This window comes from Triticum aestivum, unplaced genomic scaffold (genome assembly GCF_018294505.1).
Source record: "Triticum aestivum cultivar Chinese Spring unplaced genomic scaffold, IWGSC CS RefSeq v2.1 scaffold37937, whole genome shotgun sequence".
In the NCBI taxonomy this organism is placed as follows: Eukaryota; Viridiplantae; Streptophyta; class Magnoliopsida; order Poales; family Poaceae; genus Triticum; species Triticum aestivum.
This window is the reverse complement of record NW_025225429.1, coordinates 10,182-24,426: the sequence shown is the minus strand read 5'-3', so window position 1 is coordinate 24,426 and position 14,245 is coordinate 10,182. Positions and strand designations below refer to the sequence as shown.

The 14,245-nt window shown below is 43.7% G+C and overlaps 1 protein-coding gene across 1 annotated transcript; it reads right to left on the bottom strand.

Annotated features, from left to right (window-relative positions):
- Window positions 1–7,860: 7,860 nt before the first annotated feature.
- LOC123172189 (noroxomaritidine synthase 2-like) lies at window positions 7,861–14,046 on the bottom strand. The gene is made up of 3 exons (XM_044589191.1): window positions 13,912–14,046; window positions 12,585–13,164; window positions 7,861–9,425 (listed from the first exon to the last, which is right to left on the bottom strand). The coding sequence occupies exons 1-3, from the start codon at window positions 14,044–14,046 to the stop codon at window positions 7,861–7,863; spliced, it is 2,280 nt and encodes a 759-aa protein (XP_044445126.1).
- Between the last annotated feature and the right edge of the window lie 199 nt (window positions 14,047–14,245).

The window sequence follows — 14,245 nt, the reverse complement described above, 5'->3', positions numbered from 1 at the left end:
GCATGGCAACCTCTGCTTCCCTCTATGAAGGTCCTATCTTTTACTTTTATGTAAGAGTCATAGTATTTCCATTTATTCTTTTTTATTTTATCTTTTGGCAAGCATCATGTGGTGAGGAAAGATCTAGGCACATATATCCAGTTTGATATGGGTGGCATGACTTATTATTGTTGACATCACCCTTGAGGTGAATACGTTGGGAGGCGAAACTATAAACCCCTATCTTTCTATGTGTACGGTTGAAACTTTTTGCTCATGTATATGCAGTGAGAACATAGTTTGTTAGTTTTCAATAGAGTTTATGCTTTATACTTCGATGTTGTGATGAATTGTTACTTATTCATGAGAAGTTATATGATAGAAGTTTTATCAAAAGTTCTATGATAAAGTTTTATGTTAAGCATTGTTGATGTTATAATAATATACATGATGCTTCTATGTCCATATTTTTTTTATCGACACCTCTCTCTCTCTATGTCTGTGGACATGTTTTCCGATTTCGGTTTTCGCTTGAGGACTAGCGAGGTCTAAGCTTGGGAGAGTTGATACGTCCATTTTGCTTCATGTTTTCCTACTGTTATTTATAATGTTTTTATGCATAATAATGCTTTTTGGAGTAATTCTAATGCCTTTTCTCTCATAATATGCAAGGTTCACACAAAGAGGGAGAATACCGGTAGCTGGAATTCCGGACCTGAAAAAGCTACGTCAGGCCACTTATTCTACACAACTCCAAATGAGCTGAAACTTCATGGGGTTTTTTATGGAATAAATAAGAATTATTGGAGCAAATAACCACCAGAGGGGGCCCTCTAGGTGGGCACAATCCACCTGGGTGCGCCCGTGAGCCTAGGCGTGCCGTGGTGGGTTGTGCCCTCGTCGGCCCACCTCCGGTGCCCTTCTTCTAGCATATAAGTCATTTTGACCTAGAAAAGATCAAGAGAGGACTTTCGAGACAAAGTGCCACCGTCTCGAGGCGGAACTTGGGCATGAGCACTTTTGTCCTTCGGCGGAGCGATTCTGCTGGGGGAACTTCCCTCCCGGAGGGGGAAATCATCGTCATCATCATCACCAACAACTCTCCCATCTTGGGGAGGGAAATCTCCATCAACTCTTTCAACAACACCATCTCCTCTCAAACCCTGGTTCATCTCTTGTGTTCAATCTTTGTACCGGAACCTTAGATTAGTGCTTGTGGGTGACTAGTAGTGCTGATTACATCTTGTAGTTGATTACTATATGGTTTACTTGCTGGAAGATTATATGTTGAGATCCATTATGCTATTTAACACCCCTCTGCTCACGAGCATGATTATCATTTGTGAGTAGTTACTTTGGTTCTTGAGGTCATGCGAGAAATCTTGTTGCAAGTAATCATGTGAACTTGATATGTGTTCGATATTTTGATGGTATGTATGTTGTCATTCCCTTAGTGTTGTCACGTGAACGTTGACTACATGACTCTTCACCATACTTGGGCCTAAGGGAATGCATTGTGGAGTAGTTATTAGATGATGGGCTGCGAGAGTAATAGAAGCTTAAACCCTAGTTTATGCGCTACTTCGTAAGGGAATGATTTGGATCCAAAAGTTTAATGCTATGGTTAGATTTATTCTTAATACCTTTCTTGTAGTTGCGGATGCTTACGAGGGGGTTAATCATAAGTAGGAGGTTTGCTCAAGTAAGAACAGCCCCTAAGCACCAGCCACCCACATATCAATTTATCAAAGTAGCGAACACGAACCAAACCAACATGATGAAAGTGACTAGATGAAATTCCCATGTACCCTCAAGAACATTTTACTTATCATAAGAGACTATTAATGACTGTCCTTTGCCTCAAAAGGATTGGGATACCTTGCTGCACTTTTGTTACCGTTACCATTACTTGCCCGTTACAAATTATCTTGCTATCAAACTACTCGTTACTTATAATTTCAATGCTTCCTGAGAATACCTTGCTGAAAACCACTTGTCATTTCCTTCTGCTCCTCGTTGGGCTCGACACTCTTACTTATCAAAAGGACTACAGTTTATCCACTATACTTGTGGGTCATCAAGGAGTCCTCCCCCCTCATATCTGATGAGTCATCCCATCTTTTGAGAGAGGCTACTTTGCGGACCTCCTCTCTCATTGTCGTCGAGGATTTGCGGACCCCCCTTGTGTTGAAGTTATCGGGCATATATTGAATTCCAGAGAGAGTTAGGGGTGTTCTAACGCGGCGCACTACATGATATATGTGAAGGGGGATAACATCCGAGAATGTTTTCCTGAAGTCTGCATTTTCGGACAGATGAACCGGAGGGGGCGGTTCTAGGTTCGCTATGTTAGCTGCTTGTGATAGACGAACAGAGGGCATATTCGGAGTTACGGTTAATTTTTCACTTTGTTAGATGACCGCCATTGATCTATTACGTTCTAAATGGAGACACTTTGTTACAAACATATGAACATAAAAAATTATATGTTACATCAATCCATCCATCCATACATACATATGAACATACAAAAATTTAAAGAAAAAAATTCTATGAACATAACAAATTCTAATTTTGTTACAAACATATGAACATAAAAAATTCTATGTTACATCAATCCATCCATACATACATACATATGAACATACAAACAATTTAAGAAAAAATTCTATGAACATATGACCATATACATCAATCCATCCATCCATCCATACATATGAACATATAAACTTTGTTAAAAAATGCAAGGGCGGCGGCGGCGCAGGGCAGGGGCAGGGGCGGTGGCGGCCGTGCAAGGCAAGGCGGCGTCGACGTAGGGGAAGGGGGCAGAGCTCACTAGGGGTGGCACATCGTGGCAGGGAGCGGCGGCGTCGGGGCAGGGCTTGACGGCGTCGGGACAGGGCTTGACGGCGTCGGGGCAGGCTCGACAGTGATGGGAGTGACAACATCGAGGAGCAGCCTGGGGTCGTCGGGGAGAAGAAGAACTGAGCTTTCGAGAAACTGCTAAGTGCTGCTTATATACACAAAGCATTGGTCCGGGTTGGTGCCACCGACAGGGACTAAAGGTTAATTTCAGCAGCCCAAAGGGCGGGAAGCAGAGAACTTTAGTCCCGGTTGGTGACACGAACCAGGATGAAAGGGCGCCTTTAGTCCCGGTTGGTGGCTCCAACCGGGACCAAAGGGTTCCTTTGGTCCCGGTTGCAGCCACCAACCCGGACCAAAGGGCAGGTGCTGCCGTAGCCACATGTTTAGTCCCACCTCACTAGTTGAGAGGTGTGTGCAGTGGTTTAGAAGTCCCACGGTGACAGTGCTATCGAACTCCTCTCTATTGTAGGCAGTACATGCCTAAACTTTTTCAATGCCCTGTTGGGCCTGCTGGGCCCGCGGGCCTTCATCCTGGCCCATGTACAGATGGATTTCTAGTCATATGCAGGCTGTGGTGACCTAGTAGGCGGCATTTTTTATGAAAATTCTTTTTGATTCTTTTTAGTTCATTCTTTTTAGTTAATATTTTAGTTGATTCTTTTTAACAAATAAATACTTTGATAATTTTAGTTAATATTATTTTGATTCTTTTTAGTTGATTCTTTTTTCTACTGAAGAATATTATATTTAATTGATCTTTTTACTTCATTCTTTTTGCTATTAGAGTTTTATAAAAGCTTTTTAGTTCATTTTTTTCCTATTAGTTCATTCTTTGAACTAAATGGCCCTAAAATTGAAGAGCTCTACAAATGAACTCTGAAAAGGTTGAATGTTGGCTTGGTATCATCATTTCACCCACATAGAGCATGTGCTAAAAAGTTGAGAGGGTTACGAGAAAAATTGGATGCACTTCGTGTACAAAATGGACAATCTCTCTCGAAGTATCACAGTTTCGGACAATAACTCATCTGTTACAAAGGCATTTCATTTTTTTAAACTTATTTAAACTCCAGACTTTTTGTGCGTTCAACATGCACCATTCAAAGCCAGATCATCAATTTTCAACCCTTTCTGACTTCATTTGGTATTTTTTCATGCATTTACTGATTTTTTAGCTAAATGACCCTGAAATTAAAAAGCCCTACAATTGAACTCTAAAAGGTTGAAAGTTGGCATGGTATCATCATTTCACCCACATAGCACGTGCTTAAAAGTTGAGTGGGTTACCGAAAAAACTGGATGCACTTCGTGTACAAAATGGACAATCTATTTCGAAGTATGAGGGTTTTGGACGAAAACTCATCTACTACAAAAGGTATTTCATTTTTATTAGCGTAATCAAAGCCATCATCAGAGTCATCATCAGAATAGTTCTGGAGAGAAAGTATTCACTCTTTCTTCGCGTGTGTCCCTTGCTTATTGTGCCGTAACCATGAATAATCTTCATCGTTTAATAGGTGCTTGGGTTAGCCTTGACTTTGAAGGGAGGAATTTCATGAAATTTTTCATAATGTTCAGACATGTCTGTCTTGCCCTCCACTCCCAGATGTCACTTTTCCCTGAAAGAACTATGTGGCGCTTTGGCTCATCGTATGATGTATTCGCTTCCTTATCTTTTCTTTTTCTCGGTTTGGTAGACATGTCCTTCACATAGAAAACCTTCGCCACATCATTGGCTAGGACGAATGCTTCGTCTGGGTACCCAAGATTGTCCAAATCCACTGCTGTCATTCCGTACTATGGGTCTACCTGTACCCCGCCTCCTGGCAGATTGACCATTTGTACCGAAACAAAGGGACCTTAAAATCATGTCCATAGTCATGATAGATCGGTGGTTGGAACAATTGCAAAGGAGTTTCAAGACATGAAAGGGAACAGAGAAGTTAGAGTTTGCAAAGTAGATAGAAGGGACGATACATTTGATCATAGTCTTGCCCAGTTGGGGCGTAGAGAGTTGCGTGGTGGGGTTATGCAAGGCACAGTGCCAACCTGCATGTTGAGCGAGGCCTTGCACGATTGTACGAACTATGTTTTCTCTACTTAATTAATACAACTCTCTATTTAAAAAAAAACGCCTGAGGTGGGCGATTCATGATTTTCAGCTTGTCAAGACATGTTACTTTGTCAAAAAATACCACTTGATCTAAGCTATGGAGATCACCCTTTCCCATAATTATAAATTCTACGGCATCATTTTGAGTGCATAGACTCTAGCAACATTATATTTTCTATCGTGACAGAACATGGACTTTTGATCCAGGAGATTGGAATCACTGGTAAGAATTCTGAACAGTCGCATATCTCAAACAATATTGTTCGAGAAAGCGGTATGCAACAAAAAGATACATTTGTCCGATTAATTAAGTACACTAATAGTAATATTCACACATGATTAATTTAGACATTTTTGTCTGAATAAATTATTATTCCGTCCTACAAACCATCACCACATGATCGATGGAATACAAACATATTGTCCATGCTGACCGCTGGGCTCAACAATCATACTCCATCGTATATTCTTCTTCATCACTCAAGTAAGCAAGATCATTAGCATGTGAATATTATGTTGATTCCACTCTTATGTGGTGGGACATAGGAGATAACTATCACATGAGAGGATATGGATTAGTAGAACAACAGGAGCAAAATAAATACACAACATTTAAAAAGTGTCGACCCTGTGCCCGAACATCGTCGCTGAAATCATCTCATCGTTATACGCACACGATGCATCCATGACCTGCACCAAGGGACATGCCCTGTGGACTCGATGATGATAATGATGACAGTGAGATCGAGAAATCATGGCCGTCAGCCCACACTTAGGCAGAAATGGATGGTTTCAATTCTTTTCTGTTATAATTGGAAAAAAATGATAGGCAGGAGTGTTCTTCTAGATTAGCCAATCGATAGCAAGGTTTTACGCCTTGGACAATATCTAGCAACTGGCTCGGCATTGATGTCAATGCGTTCATTACCTATGACCTCTGGATGCCATAATAAGTGCACCATAGTGAGACTCGTACACCTTTTTCTCGCTAGCCGGACATAACTAACATTTTTCAAGATTAGCCGTTCGATAGCCGGACACAACTAACATTTTTTGTAAGAATGACTTCACTATGGATAATTGAGTTTGGTTGGTGTTATAATTTGCGCTCTCATATATGAAAATTTGCCGTAGCGCCCATAAATCATCCTTAACAAGAAAAAATATGAAAATTCTTAAGAAATTAAACAATGGATTTGTGTAAAAAAAACTTCATTTAAATTCGTAAAGGAAGACTTAATTGTTAGTGTTACTCAAATATTGCTCACCAAATTCAAAAAAATCACAAAAAACTCAAATATTGTTCTTCAAATTCAAACAAAGATCACCAAATTAAAAAATATATTTCAGCAAAATTCATACTAAAGTTCACGATATTCAAAATATTTCACCAAATTGAAATATTGATCATGATATTCCAAAACAATTCATGACATTTGAAATTGTTCATGCAAGGTCTACTATAGTTCACACAATCCAATAAATGTTTAGAAAACTTAATTTTGTTCACAACATCCAAAGAAGTTAATTATGTTTTCTAAAAGTTCACCAGAACTCAAATATTGTCCATAAAAATTCAAATATATTTCATACAATTGAAAAAATTGTTCAGAAAATTCAATTTATGTTCACAACATTAAAAAAAGTTCACCAAAATCATTAAAAACACAAAAATCCATTACAAAGATTCACTATAATTCAAATATTATTCATGAAAATTCAAGAAAAGTTCACAAAGTCAAAAATAGTTCACCAAAATACAAGGATGTTCACAACATTGAAATAAAAGCTCAACTAAAATATAAATTTTATTTATCATATATCACCAAACTCAAATTTTTTCACGGTGTGGAAAAATATAATTCAAGTAATTAAATATTGTTCGTCAAATTAAAAAAAATGTGTTTACAAAATTGCAAAAAAAAGTTGACCAAATTCACTAATATTGTTAACCGCATTCAAAAAAGGACAAACCATTTTTCATAACTACATCAATACCTTCTTTCTCTAATACGCTAAAAGTGCACACCGGCGGGCTGCTGTATTGAACAAATGGTACTCCCTCTGGTCCTTTTTACTCCAAATATAAGATTTGTCTGAGCCCAAACTTCATAAAGTTTGACCATATTTATATGAAAAATATTAACATCTACAATACTAAAGTTATTTAATATGAAACTAAATTCATGGCGCATCTAATTATATTGATTCCTTATTGTGAATGTTGATATTTTTTCCCTAAGATGGTCTAACTTTACAAAGTTTGACTTCGAAGAAATCCTAAATATATAGTCATTATGCAATTTGATCTTAATGTAAGTCCATGTGGGTATATTATGAATGTTCAGAAAGCCTAAATATATAGTTATAACCATAGTTCGGCACAACCACCATTAATGTTTTTATCCTTGACGAGGTAATATAGTTTATTACTACGGTAGGATGCATCAGTTCGCGACAAATTGTACACTTCATTTTATTTTTATCCAATAGTGTAACTATTAACCTAGCGGGGAAAATATGCTCCCCTTTACTTATCAAATACTGTAATTAAGCACCAACATGGTTGTTAATTGGTAATCCCTCCGTCCCAACATAAGTGTCTGAACTTTGTACTAACTTTATTACAAAATTGTACTAAGCTTGAAACACTTATTTTGGGACGGAGGAAGTACTTAATAAGGAGATGGTTGGAGGAAAAAACCATGTCTCGATGCCTTCATATATCATGTCGCATACAACAAAGTAATAAATGGCAGCATGTTGGTTGTTTTTCTCTAAAAGAAAGATAAAGGTTGATGCATGGATGCCTTTATTATGCGATAATAATGTGATTGTGGGCAGTGTAAAACTGTCCCGATGGTTGGTAAGTACGTTTACATACAAAAAGAAAGAGTTTAATATTACACTTCTCGCTTCTTCAGCTTAACCATAAGCCCGTTTTTCATCTCTAGTATACAAGATGCCTTGGGCTCGATGCTTTGCCCTTTCACCAGATGCACATCGAAGTTCCATAGCGTTGAGGCCACGACAGTCATCATCTGCATAACCGCGATTTCCTTACCGAGGCACATCCTTGGCCCCGAGTTAAAGGCCAGGAACTTGTGAGATGGTACATACCTTAGACCATTGCCATCCTTCGAGAGCCACCTGTCTGGGTTATAGTCAAGGCAATCCTTACCCCGTATGCCCTCCATTCTCCCCATGGAATGGAGAGAAATAAAGATGGCGTCGCCGGCATGCACCTCATGGCCACTCGGCATTGTATCATCAGCGACCACCGTCTTGAGCTCAGTAGGCGCCGGCGGGTACAACCTGAGAGTCTCATACAAGGCAGCCCTAAGATAGGATAAAGATCTGGTCTCATCCGGCTCAAATATCACCATAGTGCCAACACCAGCTACTACTTTGTGTGATGCAATCGGTGAGAGTTTGTTGCGGATGATTGAAACGATGTTAGGGTTCTGGGCGAGGTTGTAGAAGATCCATGTCAGGGCTATTCCAACTGTGTCCCTCGCAGCGAGCATGTAGCCAATGGTGATAGCACAAAACAAGTCATCATTAGCGTAGTATGGGTCATCGAGGAAGAAAGATACAATATCCACACCTTGTTCTTCCTCATCATTATTAACTTGCCACGTCTTGATCTTCCTCCTTTCCATCATCTCCTTGATGAACCTTCGTAGCAGTGTGTGCGCCACATTGAGCTTTTTCTCAGGACCGATGTTTAACCACCTCATCAGTTTCCAGCAAGAAGATGGCATCATGTGCCGAAAGCATCCCACCTCCATGACTGTGTCCAAGGCAACCGCGACATCCATGGGTGGCATTTCCGATGATAGGAGGCCAGGATCAACACCGAAGAGAGGCGTAGCAGCCAGGTCAAACATAAACCTGGACATCATATGTTGCATGTCGAATGGAGTGTTTGTGTTTGACATGTGGGTAAACAACGGGAGGAGGTCATTCTCCACCTTCCGGCAGCAGCAAGCCACCATACTGGCAACTAGTCGTGGGCTAGCAAGCAAGCCCTTGACTTTGGCGCGCCGCCGACGCCATGGCTCGCCATCAATGGTGAATAGGCTTCCATCCAGGATGTTGAATATATCGGCAAACCTCGTACCCTTGGGAAAGTTGGCGTAATTGGTTGTGAAGATGTGTCGGACGTTGGCAGGGTCACATGTGATAAAGAACCTCATGCCGCTGACAGGTGGGCCATGCGCCCTGAAGCTGTGGCCGGATCCAGCAAAGACTAGGGTGAAATAGTCATGCAAGTTGTGGAGGTTGGACACGAAGGAAGGGAACATGTGGAGTATTGGCCAATTTGTGGGCAGCACTGGTTGGTTGTTTGGTCTACAACTAGCCCTCAAGCACAAGTAGTATAGGGGAACAAGTACCACGAGTGCTGTGGAGATGAGCAGCTCTTGAGAGAGCAGAATTGATATTTCCATCAGTGGTGTGGGATATGCTACTACGCACTTAGATATACCCTTTAGTGGACATGGCTATAGCTTCATATATATAGACAAGTTCTCTGTACATTGGTAAGTACTACTAATACTAGCAGCGGTCGCTGTTGATTGTTAAGTAAAGCAGGTCTATAGGTTTGCACATGAAAAATAAGTACCACATATGAAATATAACGTGCACACATGCCACATTTATCATAAGAACACTTAAATTTTACATATGTAGAGTACGACAGGGAGTAGGACATGGAATCGCTAGCTGCTCTTAGGTTGTTGAACCGCACAAAACAAGGTATATCTACTTTAATTGTTGATTGTGATTTAGTTGTATTGCAGGTTAGTTTTAAGTTAATGGAAACACTGCCCAACCGCCCATTCTTTTATTAAGGTTGTACGTAGGTCCACCCCTGACTCGCAATGACATACTCTGTCAAATTATCCGGCCTCCCACCATTGTCCAAAGGGGAGAAGAAGCTGCGACTGCTATGGAAGAAAAAAGAATTGGGATGCTCCAGTGATGGTGCATACACTCCACACGTCCTCATTTGGTTTGCTGCTCAATGCATGCATGTGTACCTACTCCACATGATGCCATCACCTAATGACATTATTTATTTAAACCTATGGTTTCACTCTAACCAGATGCGCATGATATATAATAAACATAACAAAAGTTAAATTAAGACAATGGTACCATGACTTGGTAGTATAATACATGTAGTCTAGCTATTTCTTGCAGTCTCCTCTACACATTCGTTGGTTCATGTTAATAAGAGAAAGTTGTTACTAGCTTGTTAGCCGCCACAACAATAACATAGTGAAGGCTTTATATCCATCTATCTTATTTTGAAGGAACTGTTTGTAGCTACCTACCTAGGTGTGTGTGTGTGGGGGGGGGGGGCGATTAGTGGGCTAATGGACTAAATTTGGCCCGTATTGCTGTCGGCCATCATTTGATTTGCCGTCACCTAACTACTAAAATTTGTCTAAAGAAAACTAATAAAAATAATTATTTAACATATGGCTTCACTCTTAATCAAGTTGGCATCATACACAACAGAAGATGATAACAAAAGATAAATTAAGACAAGGGTACCCAGACTTGGCAGTATGATGCATGTAGTCTACCTATTTCTTGCAGTCACTTCTATACATCTGTTGGTTCATGTTTTTTCTGCGGGGGGTTGGTTCATGTTAATAAGAGAAAGTTGTTACTAACTTGTTAGCCGCCACATCAATAACATAGTGAAGGCTTTATATCCATCTATCTTATTTTGAGGGAACTGTCTGTAGCTACATACCTAGGTGGGGGGTGGGGGGCTAATGGACTAAATTTGGCCCGTATTGCTGCCGGCCATTATTTGATTTGCCATCACCTAACTACTAAAATTTGTCTAAAGAAAACTAATAAAAATAATTATTTAACATATGGTTTCACTCTTAATGAAGTTGGCATCATACACAACAGAAGATGATAACAAAAGATAAATTAAGACAAGGGTACCAAGACTTGGCAGTATGATGCATGTAGTCTAGCCATTTCTTGCGGTCACCTCTATACATCGGTTGGTTCATGTTTTTTCTGCGGGGGGTTGGTTCATGTTAATAAGAGAAAGTTGTTGCTAGCTTGTTAGCCGCCACATCAATAACATAGTGAAGGCTTAATAATCATCTAGGTATGTAGCTACAGACAAGTACCTGGGTGGGGGAAATGAGTGGGCCAATGGACTAAATTTGACACGTATTGTTGTGGGGCCATCATTTGCTTTGCCGTCATCTAACTAATAAAGTTTGTCAAAAAATAATAAAAAAATAAATATTTAACATACGATTTCACTCTTAATCAACTTGGTATCATACACAACAGAAGATAATAACAAAGGAAAAATTCAGATAAGGGTACCAAGACTTGGTATGATACAGTAGCATTGATGTTTCTGCAGCCACCTCTGCACATCATTTGGTCCAGATAAATACGAAGTTGTTGCAAACTGCAACAGTAGTATTTTGTCTCTGAAATTGCTAAATGATTTTAAGCAAGCGCCTTCGTGCGTTAGGTTAGCCAGTTATTGTTGGGGCAAGTTGGATTTTTTTTATATAAACCAACATTAAACAGGTGGCCTGTACCCTATCAATAGAATCTTTCAAGTCAAGATAGCTAAATATGTATAGGAGGCTAATTTTCTTGACGCTAAATCAAAATGCACAGATATTAATGATGCTGCCCACCCTAATTTCCGTGGAAACGGTTCACGAAAGGGAGTGGTGGAAGAGGAAAGATACCGGCACCGATGAAGAGGGGGACGGGATGGCGGAAGTCGGTGGCGGCGGAAAAAAATGCAATCAAAGGAAAAAAAATTGCAACCTAACACTGGGCAGGATTATTACTACATCACAGACACAACATTTGAAGGAAGAAAATAAAGCACCGGAACAGGTGAGGGCATGAGGAGACACACTTCTGCCGCCATCATGACCATCTCTGCCCTCCTAGACCGACTGGTTCATGAGCTCTTGGTCGGCGACGAGCCTGGCAAGAACATGAGGAGTGAGGCACGCCTCCAGTTCCATGCCCCCAGCCCCTCCGCCGTCCTCAAAAACCATGATTAAAACCCATCCAGCTTGTTCGTTGAAACAGGCTTTCGCCCGCTTTATATATAAAGCACCAACCACAGAAGTACACGGTCGAACGATACAAGATGGTGAGGTCGCCCTCTTAGAGCATCTCCAGCCGTTGGCCCTCGAGGGGGCGTGTAAAATCACCGCCTGGGGGCGAGCCGGCGCAAAAAAATGGTCTGGGGGCGAGTTGGTTCCCAGTCACCGACCCCAGGGCCGCCCCCAGGCGCTGTATAAAAAAATCGGCAAAGTTTCAATTAAACTCGACTTAAATTCGGCAAACTTGGCATATATTAGACATGTTCGCGGTTTACATAGCAAATTTATCTAAACAAAGGCCTAAACTATAAACTAAGGGGCGAAGAAGTCGCTGAACGCGGCGTGGTCACCGTCATCACCGCCATCCTCGCCTCCATCGTCGTCGTTGGTCTTCTCCTCCTTGATGCGGACGCCCCTGCTGGACCCCTGGCCGGCGTCGCCATGGCGGACCGGTGGCGGTGGCGGCGCGTCATCATCGTCGTTGTCGTCAAGGACGACGATGCCTCCTTCATCGCGGCCCCGGCGGCGCTGCTCGAAGCGCTGCAGGGCGGCACGCTGGCGCTCCATCTCAATCCTGAGGTAGTTCTTGCGCGCCCATTTCAGGGCCGCCTCGTCGTCGACCTCCACGTCCCCGTGCTCCGTCTTCACGGCGGGAAGCCCCAGCTCCGTCTTTGGCTTAACGAAGCTCGGAGGAGCCGACGAGGAGGCGCGCCGGCCGCCATTGTTTATGATGATGTCGGCGCTGCGAGTGCGCCGACCGAGCGGCGTCTCTGTTGCTGGCTCGGCCTTGACGCCGAGCAACGCCGGAGAGCTGGAGGAGTGGGAAGAAGAGCGTGAGGAGGAGTGCGAGGAGGAAGACGAGGAGGAACCAAAGCTCCTGAGCATCCATTGCCCGGCGCGTCGGTGGTGGGCCGGGGCGGCCGCCGGTGGAGGGTATGCCAGTGGCGGGTCGTTGCCGCCCTTGAGGTACTCCAGCACGCCGTCAAGCGTGCGGCTGGGGGCGCCCCACCACACGCGGTGCCCCTCACTGTTCTTCACACCGCCCACCACCGGTGCCCCATTGGTGGACGCCAGCCTCCTCTCCTGTCGGCGCTCGAAGTACGCTACTCACACCGCATGGTTGTCGGCGGTGTACTGAGGAAGGGTGAGCTTCTCTTAGGTGAGGGAGGCACACACACGGTCGATCTCGGCGGTGAAGTAGGCGGGACGCGCCTCGACGTCGGGCAACGGCGGAATGGGCACCCCCCGTTGCTGAGCCTCCACCCCGTCAGCCCGGCGCGCATGTCCGACGGCGCCGGGATGTTGGCTTCGAACAACAGTCACGACTCCCACTCGTGAAGCGAGCGGCGGCCGAAACCATTGGCCGCCACTCATGGAGCGAGTTGCGGAGAACCACACGACCGGCGGACGTGGGGCATCTAGTTAGTTGTGATCCGTTGAGTGGATAAGGGCTGGACGTGCATGTAGGAATTAGTTGCATGTAGTTAGCCTCTAGTTGGTTAGTGGGTCGATGCTAGTGGTGTGCGTGCGCCTGTGCTATAATTGGTATAAAACCCCTTGTACTAATCGACGGAGTTGAGCCGAGAGGGCTGGGCAAAAATGTAGTGTTTGTGTGACCAAGGAGGAGAGCTCTTAGCAAAGCTGGTGCTGGTGTCTTGCTTGGCGCGTGTGTGTTCTTGAGAGAAACTACAAGTGAGAGTTTTGTGAGCAAGAAGAAGAGCGGCGCTGCGAGAAGCGGCGGCGCCAACAATTGGTATCAGAGCCACAAGGTTCGAGGGACGGGTGTGGCGCGCGGTGGCGTCCGCGTTGGACGGGGCGTGCGCGGCTGACATGGAGGCATCGGCTGCGGCACGCGGCGAGCACGTGGCAACGGCGATACGCGGCGAGTCTGCGGCTGTGCGGTGTGATGTCGTGCACGAAGAGCACGGTGGTCGCGGAGATGAGGAGGTCGCGGAGGACCTGCATGGTGGCGCAGAGGTCGCGGCGGCTCGGCGCGACAACCGTGGAGGCGCGTGGCACGGAGCCGCGACGGCCGCGGCGGACCTGCGTGGTGGCGCAGAGGCTGCGGTGGCGCGGCGTGGCGGCATGGAGGCCGCGGCGGTGCAGGGCAATAAGACACGGCGGCGAGCCGGGCGCGACCGGTGCGTGTTATGGGTGCGCACTG